This window comes from Lissotriton vulgaris, chromosome 8, assembly GCF_964263255.1.
Source record: "Lissotriton vulgaris chromosome 8, aLisVul1.2, whole genome shotgun sequence".
NCBI classification, from domain to species: Eukaryota; Metazoa; Chordata; class Amphibia; order Caudata; family Salamandridae; genus Lissotriton; species Lissotriton vulgaris.
Genome location: NC_141696.1, coordinates 1,001,525,870 through 1,001,542,056, shown reverse-complemented (window position 1 = coordinate 1,001,542,056; position 16,187 = coordinate 1,001,525,870). Strand labels below are relative to the sequence as shown.

Genomic DNA, 16,187 nt, shown 5'->3' with positions numbered 1-16,187 from the left:
GATTCTGGTCGCTAGGAGTTTAGCCAGAATCTTAACTTCAGCATTTAACAAGGATATGGGGCGATAAGAGGAACACTCATCAGGTGGTTTGCCCGGTTTAGGAATAGTTACAATGGTCGCCACACATTGGTCCGGCGGGAGGGAACCTTTCTCTAGACATTCCCTAAACATTCCCAGTAGATGTTCACTGAGGGTTCCAGGCACTGCTTGGTACCATTCAATGGGTATGCCATTGGGTCCCATTGCTTTGCCCGGGTTTAGTGCCCGAATCACCAGCTGGATTTCATCGGCGGTGATATCCGCTTCCAGCTCATGTGACGCTTCCGGGGACAATGTTTGGATCTCGATCGGAGCTAGGATGTCTTTGGCCATCTCAGGTGTGATTACACGTTCCGGGAAGTACACCCGTTCAAAGTAGGTCGCGAGTAGTTCAGTGATATGTCTTGGGTCTGTGTGTACTGCCCCTTGGTCGTCTTTCAAGCGATGGATCCCCCTGGAATTACCCTCCTGTTTATCAAGCCATGCCAACATTTTCCCAGCTTTTTCACCCACCTCGTAGATTCTATTTTGAGTGTCGGTTATGTGCCCTTGTACTCGGATGCGCAGGTGATCGTTGTATAGTTGTTGTTGAAGGGTAAGTGCGTGAAGGGTTGATGGAGAGGGGTGTTGTTCGTGGGCTGCGGTCCGTTCCTGTAAAGCCACCTCCAGATCAACTAATTCCTGTGACAACTGTCTTTTATGACCCGTGATAGAGCTAATGGCTTGTCCCCGCAGGACCGTTTTATAGGCTTCCCAAAGTGTCTCGGGGGAACGCACTGAGTGTATGTTCTCTTGGAAGTATTGCTTTGTTGTTTTCTTAAGGGCCTTGCGAACCTGTGGAACCTTAAAGTCGGTAGCGTGAATGGGGTAAATGCGTTTGCGTGATCGTGCCTGAGAAGAAAGTGTTAGCGTGAGTGGCGAGTGGTCTGAAATCCCTCGAGGGTGAATTGCCATTGTGTCTATGTGTTGGAGGCCTTCTCCCAGCGTCAGGAAGTGGTCGAGGCGAGAGAGACTGCCGTGTACAGCGGAGTGAAAAGTGTATTGTTTCGTACCCGGGTGCAGATGTCTCCAGATGTCAGTCAGTCCCATGGCCGTTACAAACCGCTGGAGGTAGGGGACCCCACCCGCATGAACCGGTATGGGGTATCTATCAAGTTGTGTGTCCAGGACTGCATTAAAGTCCCCCCCCAGGATGATCTCACCCTCGGGGAGAGTCAGAAGGAAGTCATCTAATTTTGGGAGGTGAACCGAGTGCAATGCCGGTGGGATATATACTGAGACCAAATTAAAAAGTTTCCCCTCCCATTGCCCCTGCAAGGCCGCAAAGCAGCCCTGGTCATCAGTCTTAGTCAGTAAGGGGATGAAACGTGCGTTTTTCTGTATCAGGATACCGGTCCCCCTGGAACCGGACGTGAACTCAGTGAAGCAACATTTTGTAGCCTCGTCTATCCAAGGCCTTGGTAGCCCCCCCCCCCTACCAAATGAGTTTCCTGCAGTAGTGCTATGGTGGGTTTTTGTCTTTTTTTTTTTTGGTAAACCTTTATTGTTACATTAATCAGATACAGGTATGGGCCTACAACCATCAGGGCTGGCCGCTAGTACGGTTAAGTCAAATCAAGTCAAGCATATCATAGAAAACAATAGTCCGCCACCCGCAGGCCCCGTATTGAAGCTAGATAACTTTCGCCCACAGCTTATCACGTATATGTCAGGATTAAAAAAGGTTTCTTTTTAAAGGTATAAAGAAGAACAGGATCCGGAACCGTATATTCAATCAATAACAATGTAAGGGATTGCAATATTATAGGATATTCACAGACAGGATCACTGTGGTTGAAATATTGGTGCCGGTGCACATTAACCAGGATAATCAATAAAAACCTAACACATTGCATCATTATAGCGATCCAACCGTCATGCCTATGAACATCGTAGGAACATCTTCCCTAGTTGAATAGACTGGCAAAAATTACAGGAATACACTACCCAGATCCCGGAAAAGTAAAAGAAAGAAAAAGAAGAAAAGGGCCATAGAAACAATAAAAGGACAAGACTAAGAAAACCCATCCCCCCAACCCCCCACCCTGCACTCCTGTAGATGGCTACGGCCTACCCCCCCTAGCAGTGTGCCTGTCGCCCTGAAAAACTAAACCCCGAAAAGAGACTAGTCCATAAGAAATGAAAAGAAAATAGTTACGAGTAAAGTGGAGGAGGACCTCCAGGCCAGCTCCCGGCCCCACCCCACCCCGCGCTAAACCCTCAGTACAATAAACAATACTAAATCAGATACAATCAGTTTGCGAGAGGGTAATAAGATACATTGTTAGCCCGCAAAGTTACATAGTCACATAACAGTTCCGAGTCTTGTCTACCTCCAGCAGCCCGTTAGCCGTCCCTGCGTGATGGAACCATCTCTAACCTTGGCCCACCCTATCAAGCTCGCCCACGTATAGCAGCCAGTCAGCATCAAAAAAGATTGGTTCGGGAGACTCGGGCACCCCGAGTGGGGGGAACAATCGGCCATGTGAAGGAAAACCATCGCGGGGATCAATCCACCCCAGTACGTTCACCAAACGGCGTGACTGAGCATGGGGCCCTTAGCAAGTGGGGAAGAGTCACATTTCCATTCCACTGTCGGAACCTTGTCGGCATATTCGAGGGCGCTGCATAGTCAACCGGCCCCTCCGGCGTTACAAGTCCAATGTCTCCCGATGCAGGTGAACCTCTCGGTGGCCAGCTAGGAGTTGTAAGAGTCGGGCCCCTCAAAGTCTCACTTGTCGGAGGGATATCAAAGGCACAGCCCACTGATGCGGGATCAGGCAAAATTTCAATCGCCCAGGATCCGACTGGCGCCTCCTTCCTCGGGCTGGCAGTAATGGCGCCTAGCTTTTCCCCCAGGTTTCGTGCGTCCCATTGTAGGGCGCTGCGGAGGGCGCCGAGGGCCAGAACAATGTCACCAACCATCATCCGTTCGCAATGCACCCCGATCTCGACGTATCTCCCTGCTCCGAGTATTCCATCGCCATGGGATAGCTGAAGCCGGGTATTGCAATCCCGAACTGCAGCTCGGTCAGCGTCCAGCACTGTGCAGGATCGGGAGCGGGTTTCAAACAAAGGAGAGGGGGATTGCATGGTGCCACGAACAAGCCGGTAGAACCGGGTGCAGCAATCGGAGCCACCGACACCCCCAGGTATACCTCGCCATAGACGAAAACACTCTCCTGCACAATTCGGGAGACTCCCACAGGTGTCGGGAGGGGCTAAACTCCGCGTCGGATTACCGCACCAGCGAGCAATCCGGTTCTGGGAGCTGCAACCTGTGCGGTGGTGGGTCGGGCCCTCTCAGTGGCACCACTGGCGGGGCTGAGGCGCTGCCAAAGGATCGAGGCAAGTTATTCTCCCGCTCCGGGCGATCGATCAGGCTTCGCAACTGGCGGCCGCCATTGTTGCATCGGCGGTCAGTGTAGCGTCACACTCAGAGCCCCGGCTCTGACGCCCTCACAGGCCGCAGTAGAAGATGGAGCATATCTCCGGCATCAGAGCTGGTAGAGATCTCGGAGGCACACGATCGGCGGTCACGACCATTCACCTGCACAAAACCGTAATGCAGGCACAGGATATCAGTCAGGATAGTATCGCGGGGCGGAGAGGTTTACGGAGCCGGGCGCCTAAGCGGCCATCGCGGTCGCCGGCCTGGGGTTTTTGTCTTTTAATTGCAGTCAGTACCAACCCTCGTTTGACCTTGTCCCCAAGACCTCTCACATTCCAAGATAATAAACATAAGGAAGAACACTGTGACTCAGGGTCCACTACCACCCTTACCGGGACAGAATTATCAGCCAGTGTCCAATTGCAGCTATAAAACAGTGTGTGAATGGTCAGCGATTGCCTTGTCCATGAAAATTGGAGTATGTGGTTCATTCTTCCTCGCCGGCCCCCGCAAAACCACGGGACGGGGAGCCCTCCGCTCCTCCACGCCCCGACGTCTGTGAGCCAGTTCTGCTGTCGCCTCTGCGATCCTGGTTAGACCTGTGTCGCCTCCGCTGCCGGTCCACAGTGTGCCACCCCTCAAGCCAGTCCCGGGCCGCTTCTGGAGAATCGAAAAACCATACCTTTTTGTCCGCCACCACTCGCAGCCGGGCCGGAAAAAGCATCGAATATGGCAGTTCCTTTTCCCTCAAAGTTTTTTTAACCTCCAGAAATGTTCTGCGTTTTCTAGAGACCTCTGCCGTGTAGTCTGGGAAGAAGGCAATTCTCGAATTCTGTATTTGGATCGGCGGCGCCACCCTCGCAGCCTGCAAGATGGCGTCGCGGTCTCTGAAATTGAAAAGTCTTGCCAGTATTGGTCTAGGTGGACCACCTGTCTTTGGTTTGCCCCCCGGCACTCTGTGGGCCCGCTCCACTGAAAAGAAGTTCAAGAGGCCCTTGGGCTGGAGTCTGGTTTTGATTATCTCTTCCACATATAGATCCATGGCGCCCTTGTCTTCAGAGTCCGGCACTCCTAAAAATCAAACGTTATTGCGCCGGGAGCGCCCTTCTTGGTCATCTAACTTTTCTCTGAGTAGTTTATCTGTTTGTAGCCGTTCCATCGCTGTTTGTAACTCAGACACATCTTCGACTAGTGATTTAGTGACAACCTCCACCTGTTTTACCCTTTCATTCATTTTCTGGAGATCCGCCCGTATCAGGGTGACTTCCGTGGCCGTCGCTCCTACAGTTGCCTGCACCTGAACCAGTGCCGCCAGAACGTCCTCTAGTGTGGCCTTCTTCACCCCCTCGGACTCCGACGTTTTCCCCGCATTCTTGCGCTGATCTTGGGGAGGAGTTGTAAACAGTAATTTTTGATTAAATAAAATATAATCACTGTAGTTGGTTATAGGTTTGTGGCTCTGTATTGACAAATTATATGTATTAGGTGTTGAGTTATTCCAGATTTGAAAGTATTAAGGGCTGGCGGTTTAGTCTTGCGACTTATGGTACGGATCCCATTTTCTTCATGTTAAAGTCCTGTTGTGGGAGTGCTAATCAATCTCTTTCTATATTTTTAGTCGGTGCAAAATAGGGGAGTAATTGAACACATCTGATACCACTATGAGTAACCTGTAGGCCACAGGTTCACATCACAGTAGGTTGATTCAGTCTTTAATCCTTCTGAAACAGACTGTACGAGTAGCATACAGATAAATAAGTGTTTAAGGAATTCTTCAAAATGAGATTTACGTTTAACAAGCTGTTCTGTGACTATTGCATGAGCAAGGATGGCCGTGAAGTGAAAGCCTGATCATTCGTTTCACTCTTTCCATCAAGAGGAGTCTTCTGCCTTTCGCTAAGGTAGTACCATATGTCTACCGCCTTTACTTTTTCCTTTATCTATTATAGTTTCTGTTTTCCTGGGCTACCACTGAAGTTGAATCTTCCAAAAACTAGATGTCAGAAGAGCTTTGTGCTCCTTTATTACATGGTAATGTCTTGTAAGTAAATACCAATTGTTTTAGTTCATTTGATTACATTTATGATGATTAAACTTTTGCAGGGCAATGAGCCGTTGAACTATAATTCACATTGCCATTCGCTTTTATTTGGCTTAGAATCCTGCCCCTTACGGAACCCATATCTTTCTACAGCATCTAAGGATTCCTCCCCTGTTTTCGTCTGGAACATTCTGTGTTAGAAGATTTGTCAAGCTGCTACTTGATCATGTGCCTTCTTTTTATAGTACTTTGTAGAATCCAACCAGTACTCTTGTGGCACAGGATCTGTACCTCGGAATCGCTGGAGCTTAATAGACAGATACTTAGGGACTGCGGTAATTTGGATGTGGCTCTGAATATTAGATGGCTAGAGTACATTAAAAATATTGTCTGTAACCTCGGCCACCCTGAATATTTCTTGGAGCCCCTTAGCCCGTCATGGGGTCAACAGGTAAGAACTCAAAATTAGCTGCTTAAACTTTCTGGAAAATAAGAAAAGACACATGGAATCAAAAAAAATCTCGGTACAAGTATCCCGCTAATAGTCTCAACAGACTCTTTAAAAGAGACTATGATGTATTTTTTGTTGACCCGTTTGAGACTGGGTATTTTACACAGGCGTGTTACTTTTCCCAATCAGAGGAGTTGCCCAAATGTCCATGTGATGACGTGTCTATTCAATCTACTATACATGTTTTAATTTTTTAGCAAATTCTACTCTTGTAATAGGAGAAGGTGGATTTTGCCTATTTTAAAAAATAGCGGTCTAAGACAGTGCCGCCCCACTTTCCTGTATATTCAGTCACTAGGCGAAGAACAATTGACTGTGCCAGTTTTAATATTTTTAAAATATGTTTTAAAATGTAGAAATTCAATCATGATGCAAATTTTACTGGACTTAGACAGAACTGTTACTGTTCGAGTTTTATAAATTAATATATGTTTAAATAGTGTCATTAATTTTTATTGTGCTTTTATGATTATCACATTTAATCGAATAAAGCTGATTGAATTGAACTGAATTATAGTACTTTGCATTGATCCATTCCCTGATTCCCAAGTTTTGACAATATTTTGACATTCAATTTAAAGGGCAAGACCAAGCAGCATAAGACACCAAAGGTTGATGAAGACTGTTTGACTTGCTTCTATGAACTCCAGATATTTTTGTGTGTGGCTGTTTTAGGAAGAACTTATGAGTGGTACGGGAAGAATTTTACTGGTGTTTTGCAAAATGAGAAACAATTTGGGCTCTTCTAAAGAAAATGTATTTTCAACTACATTGCAGTGTCGATAATTTTGCATGTTAAAATCATGTTCTCCTGCTGATCTTTGTCCTGTGGAGATTCTGAAATCCGTCACCCCATTCATTTGGGACACGGTTACGTAACTGGTTGATTCTTACCTGCATTTGGGGCAGGTGTTTGTCACTGCAAAATGAGTAGTTTGTGCCTCCAGAAAAAGACGATCTTGATGTAGGAGACGTTAACTACCAGCTTGTGATTACCTTCCCCCAAACACTTGAAATTCGGGAACACAACTTGGGGCAAGACTGTTTTCCGCCTAACGCAAAGAGACTAATGCATTGGCTACCTGGCAGCTGGGCTTTCATTCTGAAAGAGTGATTGAAACTTCCCTTGAAATTAATGATGATGTAAGCACTACAACATTAGAGGGTGAATGATGGAAGTAACCTCTTGGACCCCTCTGCCACATTTGACACCATGGCCTATTCTGTAATGATGCAGAGAGTAGCAGAAATAGGAACTGTGAAGAATATTTTGTTCTGATTTAAATCTCTTTTTAGAAGGTCACTTTTAGTGCCTCATGCGTTCCTCCTCTTCTCACTTAGAGATTGGCTGTACAATGTATGGTCCCACGGAGTTTGTCACTGCCCGCCAAGTTGTTCAATGTATGTGTGAGGTCTTTGTCCAATCTTATTTTAGGCTGTCCGGTTCTGCCTTAGGCTGATGGTAGCCCTTTGGTATCCAGCTAGGCAGTGCTTAATTTGAGCTGGTGGTTCCAGGTGCACAGCATCGGCACTTCGTTGTCAACACCTGCACTTGTGATAGTCAGCCACAAGGTAGCGCAGTCTGTTTAATTTATAGATGTCCACAACAACAGTTAATTATTTATTTATTTTTTCAACTTTATTTTTGGTTATACAACATGTATAAGAACATTCCCCCCTGGCAATGGCATCAAATAAAAGACTTGCATACAGTTCGATGACCTCATTATGGCACTAAAGGGTACAGGTATCACAGTTCAAGCTGAGTCCATGAGGAATGAGAGAAGCATAATATTAACAGGAGATGAATATGAACATGAGGAAGCAGCCGAACTCTACACAATATCCAATTCTAGCAGTCCCTCTCCCCCTCCCCCTCCCCACCAGTCCCCGACCCCTCCGGCGTGAATAGTTCCTCACTAGTCCCCTCCGAATCACTCCGGGGCAGCCTCGTATTACACATGACCTGCCAGGCAAGTAGGTCGTCTTGCAGCTTCTCGTCCTTACGCGTACTCTGCCAGGGACCACTCCCGGACATCTCTAAGCCATACCGGGATCTCAGGAGCCCTCCGCCCCATCCAGGTGATTGCCACCCTACGTCGCGCCAGGACCAACATTAGCTGCAGTAGTTTATAAGAAAGGTTCCTTTGCTTAGCCTTAGGGACCAGTGCCAACAGACAGTGGAGCGGGATCAGGTCTATCCGAAGGCCGTAGTGGCGGTTATACGTATCACCACGTCCGTCCAGAAGCTCCTAACTAATGCGCAGTCCCAGGCCAGGTGTAAGAACCCCGCCCCCTCCACCCCATATCTGGGGCAGGTGTCCTCCCTATCCCCTGAAATACGCTGCAAGGAAACCTGAGTCAGATAGGTGTGGTGCATAAAGTTTAAGTGTGTGAGCTTGAACCGTGCATTGCATGATACCTTACGTGTGAGGCTCCCTATACGCTTGCGCTGCCCCTGGTCCAAGGCGGCTCCAAGATCTGTCTCCCAGGCCCCCCATGAGGGTTGGACCGGCGGAGAGGAATCCTGTCGCATGGCTGAATACAGCAAGGAAATCAACCTCCGACCTCTCCCACAGGAGAGAATGATGTTCAGAGTATGGGAGATCGGGGGCGCCTCTGGGAATTGGGGCCAGGCCGCTTTCACCACCTCTTGGAGGCCCCGGTAGTGTAGATATTGCCCGCCTCCCAGTAAAAAGGCCTCATCAGCCTCTTCAAAAGACACAAAGGACTCACCGGGGTACAGGTCAGCCAAGGTCTCACAGCCTCCCGTCCGCCAGTCCCTAAAGGACATGTGCTCTTCCATGGCAACTATAGGGGCCAGGATCCACACCGGCAGCTCCCTATGGAAGGGGGCCCGTCTCAGTATCCTCTCCACGAACCGCTGCCAGATACCGGCTGTGTGGCGTACCACATACGGTAGGGACGCATCTGCACCCCGTCTCCTCATTAATGCGACCTGTAACGTCCTCTCATTTGCTCTACCGGCCAAAAGTTGCATCTCCCAACTATCTGCGCCCCCGAACCACCGTGCTGCCGGCAGTAGTTGTGTCGCGTAGTAGTACAAATCAAACCTCGGCGCCTCCAGACCGCCCTCCTTCCAGCTTCGGACCATGGTGTGTAGAGCAACCCTGCTACGTCGTCCCGCCCAAAATAAAGACATGAGTAGCGTGTTAGGTGTGCAGAATACTCGCGGTGGGGTGAGGGCACAATGAGTTCTGGAGGAGGACGTAAAGCGTCTTGGGGAGCATCACCATCTTCGCGACGGCTAGTCGTCCCATAAGGGAGAGCGGTAGGGTGTTACAAAAGGTTACTGACTGTTGTAGGGACATAAGAATCCTATCGACGTTCTCGGCTACCAACTGTGCATCTGTTGGGGCCACCTGAATTCCGAGATACTGGAACGCCCACTGTTCCCAGCGGAGCCCAAGGCTCGGCAGGTCCGTTAGCGGTCCAGCGTCGTATCCCGCCAGAGGGAAGATCAAGGACTTACCACAGTTGATCCTCAGTCCCGAAGCCTCCCCGAATCTGTCTAGTTGCTGCAGCAGTACGGGCAGCAGCATCCGCGTATAAGGACACCACGTTATCATTGACACCTACTAGAATACCCCACTGAGCCATTTCCGATCGGACTCGAACTGCCAAAGGCTCTATTGCCAGTGCAAAGAAGAGCGGCAAGAGGGGACACCCCTGCCATGTCCCCCGTCCCAACCACCATTCCTCCGACCGTGCCGCACCCAATCTCACCCTGGCACGGGGGGCCCCATACAGTATGCGGACCCAACGACAGAAGTTGGGGCCCATCCCCATCACACGGAGGACCTCCAGCAGGTACCCCCAGTCAACGGTGTCGAACGCTTTAGCTAGATCGGTCGATACTATGACCATCTGGTCCTCCCTATGACCATCTGGTCCTCCGTATCTCGTACTTCATGTATGATGTGATTCAACCGCCACAGGTTCATGGCAGTGTTGCGCCCCGGGATAGAACCACATTGGTCCGGGTGTAGCAGGTGGGCCATGTGTGGCGCCAACCGGGCCGCTAGTAGTTTGGTCAAAATCTTCGTGTCCGTGATTATCATGGTGATTGGGCGGCACGCCGCCGGATCACACTTATCTCCCCCCGTCTTCAGGATCATACAAATCTCGCCCTGGTTGATACTAGGTGGAAGGGCGTCACACTCGATGGCCTCTAGATACACCTGTAGTAGGAGACGGGCAAGGGTATCCCCAAATGCTTGATAAAATTCTGGGGGAAGCCATCACTCCCCGGGATTACAACAGTTAATTATTAATTGAATATACATTAAAAATTACCATTACCTGCCGCCCAAGCCATTCTACCTTTGGGGGCCTGAAATAGTCCGAATTGTCACACTAGTAGGTGTGTGATGGTTGTATTTGTGGTGTTACTATCATTGGCAGTATAGCAGGGCCAATGTATGATGCAACCTGCAATTGCCTTCTGACAAGAGACCTGGTACTTATTATTTTTTTTGTTTGTTACAAGTTAAGCACTGCAACTAGGCAAATAAGCCCTAAATTAGGCTTCCAACCTCAGTGTGTAATAATTGGACTTCGAACAGTGGATGAGCCGTAACTTCCTCAAAGGGAACGCTAATAAAATTGAGCTATTGCTCTTAGCATGCTAGAACAGGTTGGGTCAGCAAGCTTGTGAGTCTCTTGCCTATGAAGTAAAATCTTTTGTGGTCCTTGTGGGTCCAGGATCTGTCTTTCAGTGCTCAAATGAATGTGGTCAATATGGCGTGTAAGGAGCGGTCTCACTATATACTATGCCAAAAAGAGGTATAGTATGCGGAGAGTCCAGTGGATCCCCAGAGGCATTACAGAGGCTAAAGTAGATGATACTAATGCTCTCTTTTGTTGTAGTGTGGGCGAGCAGTTCGGCTTGTCAGAGGGCAGTGCTAAGCAACTATTGTACACAAAGTGGCCATAAATGAGGCAAACACTCTATGAATAAATCTGAGACCAATTTATAAAAATAATTCTTGGTTATATTTAGTTTGTAGAACCACTAAACGTTGTCTTGGGTAAATACGTTTTGCAATAGAAATACTTTTCAGAATCAAAAGTGGATACTTAGCGGCACTTCCAGATGCCGGTGGTACTGTCACAGAGAGGCCGTTGGTGGCAGTCCCTCTGACAGATAGCTCTTTGGGCCGGCTGCTGCATTAAGATGCAGCTGGTCGAACCCTTGTCTGTCGGGGGACGGACCGATGCCTCCGCCAGAATCGACTGATCCCGACAGAGCAGCGGTCAGAATCATGATCCTGAATGGAGGCGGTGCCTGCTCAGGTACCTTTACCAGGATCACAATATCCATTTCCCACTGCCTTATCATAGCGGTCCCACTGCCATGAATAGGCTGTCGAAAAGGGACTTTGGGGGCCCCAAGTAGATTCCCTGTGAGCCACTGCTAAGCGGCCATGGTGTGACCCCCCCCCCAAACATCCATGCATCATGTGCCAGGCACCACAGGGTGCATGGATGTTTGTAAAATGCCTTTTTGTACTGCGGCTTGTGCTGAAGCCCTTTTACGAGCCACAGCACAAGACGCAATAGAAAAATGCAGTTTCCGACCGCCTGCACAGCGATCTGATCAAAATGTGGAAGGTGAGGCCGCCAACTCCTTGTCAGGCGATCTCAATCACACTTTGATGCCGGTTGGACACTCCTCCGACCGCCATCATAAGGAGCCCTTAGTGCAATTCTCAGGTTTTGCAATGTTAACCTGTGGGAGGAAGAAAGCATTCACTATACAGTTAGGTAACATCGACTTACAAAACTGTCTTCTGGAGTTAAGATCAGTATTGGGCTAGGTTCAGTTCAGCACTAACAGTACACCACCAGTGGCACAGGGGCAGCAGGATGCTGGTTGCAAATACGGTGCCGGGCACCCAATACAACTCAATGAAGAATGGGGCAGTCAGTCAGACAGATACTGCTTGTAGGTAAGTAACAGCGACTTGGGTGGTTAGTCTCTACGGGGATTGAAGCAAGCACTGGCAGGGTCCAAAGCAGCACCAACACCACCAGCAGCACAGGGCTAGTCTGGTGCAGGGTGCCAACACAGCGTTAGGTGCCCAATGTTAAGCAATGGAGAAAGCCCAAATCGCAAAAGGGCTGCAGGCTCAGGCCAGGAGGCTGGTTGAAGGAAACCAACCGCTGCAGAGGTAAGTTTGATGCCTGGGGACTTAGAGACATCTTTGGTCCGCTTCACCAAGGCCCAAGGCTGGTGGGTGCAGGGGTGCCTTTTGATGTTGGAACCAGCTTTCCGGGACCGGTTTCGCTTAGGGGGATTCTGTGCAGAGTCTGCAGGCGACATGTAAGAGTCCGGCAGAGGTCAAGTCATGATGGACTCAGGCTCTGGAGCCCTGGGGATCCTCACTGGAACCGGTGGGCCACTTAGACTCGGACCAGAGGTGTTGGGTGCAGAGGTGGAGCCAGGAGCATGGTTTGCGGTACTTCAGGTCACAGAGGCCTTGCTTGAAGCTTGTTGTTGGTGAACAGATCCGCTGTTCTTTAGAGATCTTGATCTTTGTTGAAGGCAAGCAGTCCTCCCAGGGTTTTTGAGGTTGCTGGGCTGCAGGACGAGTAGTCTTTGGCACAGGATCATCGAGGGCTGCAGACAGGACAGTAGGGCTGGGGCCAAGTCAGTAGTTCTCTGCAGTCTTCTATGCTGGTGTGGCTCTGTGTGTCCGGCTCTTCTTAAATCACCAGGAACTGAATTCCAGGGTCTGGGGATGCCACTTAAATGCTAGATTTAGGGGTGTTACAAGGAAGTGACAGGTAGTGGCCAATGGGCACCTTACCTCGGGTGACTAAACCCTCGGTTACATCCACCTCCTGTGGGAGGGGGGCAAAGCCCTAGTCCTGATTGTATAAGTCCTACTTTCTTCAAGATGGTGGGCACTGAAAAGTGTACCTCACCTCGCCTCCAGCTCCTGAGGAGTGGAGTTGGCCGGGGAGAGGGGGAGGCTGGGTGGACCTCTTATTCTTGGTGAGTTTTTCCACCTGTCTTCTCACCAAAAACAGGTGAACACAGGAGGGGCCTGCTTCTTCTAACCGGAGAGGTTGGGGTCGCGTTACAAAGGCAGCATGGCTCTTCCTGATCAGGGGGAGGTATGAAAACCCCACCCAGGACAGGCATTGTTCTTGACCTCTGAGCGCAGAGGCACTCACCCCATAATGTCAGAAACCTGTCTGGTAGTAGCAGGCTGGCTAAGGCCAATCGGTGACCACACTAAGGGCTGGTAGGTTTTCAGGGGACCCCTCTGTGTGCAATTTCTAATACATCTGACACTGGAATCAGTGCAGGTTTATTATGGGAAGATGCTTGGTACCACACATCCCCTACTTCAGTGAAGCCATCATTAAGCAGGTTAACCATAATGATGAGTATCCAGCCCATGTACTTACTATGGTTTCCTTGGTCACTTAAAGTATCCAGGAATCAGCAAGGATATTGCAGGGGCATATCTGCTCACGCAAATATGCCCTCACCGGAGATATAGTTCACCCTGCCTTAGGGCTAATGCCTGCTAGAGGGGTGTCTTACCTATATCCCAGGCAGTGTCTGTAGGCATGGTAAACAGGGATGTGTGTGTGCCATGTCGACTCTTTAGTTTTGTCTGCAACAAGACATGCAGGCTGCCAGTGGCGGTGTGCATGTGCTTGGTGAGGGGGTCCCTTAGGGGCTGGCACAATTTGTGCTGCAGCCCTTAGTGGCCCTATTTATCCACAAAGCACCTGGTAACAGATGTAACTTTTACTAGGGACTTATATGAGAACTAAAGTGGTGCTAGTTGTTGAAGCAATAGGTACAGTCTAGGGAAGGAGCTTTGGCACAGGAGACCTGATTGGCAGGGACCCTGTGCACTTCCAGTCAAAACTAAATGCTTACCAAGCAAAAAGTGGGGTCTAACCATGTCAAAAGAGGCACTTTGCTACTGCGTGCTTGCACCAGTTGAGCACTTTACAAATGATTTACCAATGTCCAACTGATGGATAAAGAATCCCATTGAATAGTCTTGCGTTTTTCTGCAAATAGGTTTCGTATTTGACTGCTTCTGGTATGTTGTGTTTGGAGGGAAATGATTTTTGTACTGAGCTAATTGTTTAGATCCAAATCACTCATAAGGACAGTCCATATTATGGTAATTTTTTCTGAAAGTTTATTTATTTTTATTTATTTTGTTGTTCCATCACAATAAAGAATTGGTCTGAAAAAGATAGTAGGGAGTGTAAGTAAATTAAAATCTAACTCTAAAGGAGTATATTTGTATTTGTATGCACTTACAGGAATTCTTTTTGTTCTACTGTAATTTCTACCATGAAGGGATTTGTTAAAATATGGGTACACTTTGAATAACAACTTATGTTATGTGTTAACCAGGTGACAATTTTACAACAATCTGTTACTCTGCTCCAAAAAGATAAAGAATACCTAAATCATCAGAACATGGAGCTCAGCGTTCGTTGTGCACATGAACAAGATCGTTTGGAAAGGCTTCAGGCACAGCTTGAAGATACCAAAAAAGCTAGAGAAGAAATGTATGAAAGATATGTAGCCTCCAGGTGAGTGTGATTTGCTTAAACCAATATTCCATCAAGGGCCACAACTCAATCACATTGAAGACTGATCACCATGCCCATTCTCTCAAAGTAATCAATGGAAAGATTATATGGTTCAGTGTCTGTATTTCCACTTGCCCTTCTGGGTGCACACCCCTTGCATGGCTGTAAGTGTTTCTTAAAGAAAAAAACTATCTGATAGAGACTTCTAGCTGCAGATTCCTTACCTTAGAATTATTCCCCGGCGTCAGACTGGAGCCGAAATTTTTTCATGAGTAGTATCCCTGCGCCCCTATAGGCGCCGTCATTCCACTCCGAGTGTGTTGTCCATGTTGGAAGTGATGTGCGCATGACTTATATAGGTGCCATCCCAGCGCATTGACGTTAGTTCTTTTCTTTCTGTGCCAATCAGCGCATATCCGGAGTTTGTCAAAGATTATTGAGTTTTTTTCTGGTGTGGCATGGATGTCCACTAGGAAGGCCAGCTTAAAGCACTGTTGCTCTTGTCATCAACAGATATCGGTGACTGACTCACATCTTGTATACCTCTGCTACCTGTAACGTGATCGCAACCCAAAATGATCTGCACCAATTGCTGTGCCATGTGTCCCAAAGCCTTGAGGGAGCAGTTCCTCAAGCTGCTTGCCTTGCGCTGCTGCGATGGTCTCAATCCTGGCCAAGAGGAAGGGATTGGTTGCTGAGACCAAAATCTTTGTCACACTTGAAGTCAACGGGCCACTCCGGTTAGCCCCACCACAAGAAGATGAGTGAGAAGTTGAAGAGGTCTTCGACTTTGCCTCGGCCGATGAGATGGGGGAGTGTCGCTATTCAGGGCCTGGCTCTGCAGTTGAGCCAGCACCTGGATCAGCTCCTTACTTCCCTGTGTTTCTGGGAGCTGGAGCGGCCTCCGCTCATCTCCAAGTGTGTTATGATGCCATGTGCTTCATATTTGAGCCTTCCATTCCTGTAGGCCGAGCGGGTTCGAGAAAGACCCCTACTAGTTCCACACGAACAGCTCTGCCACCATTCGGGCCCTTGGATCTACGGTTGGATCCAGATCGACGCAGGTCGTACCACCTCGACTTTCTCCAATATTGACACTCCCAGCACCGCTACCTTTCTTATCCCAGATTTTGACACATAGCTAGAGGGGCGTTGCCCGGCACCAACTGGAGCCATGCCTTCCAGGATGAAGCATGAGCCCTCTTCATATGGGCTAGGATTTGGGGTGGATTGGGAAGGTTCGCTGGACCCTGAGCAATACCAGCCTTTATTTCCCCAAATAGACTTGTGTGAGGACTTTGTGGAGGCCAGTGAACTGGATACTTCTCCAGATACTGGCCTGCTTTCTGTCCCACTAGCGTGGCTACAGATGAGGGAGCATACTGTGCAATGGTGGTGAGAAGGGTGGCGAAAGTCCTGGACCTTAGCCTGCCCTCATTGGCAGTCAAGACAGACATCTTGATGGAGATGTTTCAGCCAGGAGTGTCCCCCCCTCAGAACATCTTCTCCCATTTAATGAGCCCCTTACAGATGTCCTGCCTGGGACTTGCTGCAAGCCCAGCACAAGG

General features: G+C 48.8%; 1 protein-coding gene across 1 annotated transcript in view; it reads left to right on the top strand.

Moving 5' to 3' along the window:
- The window catches only part of PIBF1 (progesterone immunomodulatory binding factor 1), a 797,165-nt gene that overhangs the window by 123,834 nt on the left and 657,144 nt on the right, over positions 1-16,187 (top strand). The window contains exon 8 of the mRNA XM_086933412.1: positions 14,438-14,619. Within this exon, the coding sequence (XP_086789538.1) occupies positions 14,438-14,619 (182 nt within the window). The remainder of the gene's footprint in view (positions 1-14,437; positions 14,620-16,187) is intronic.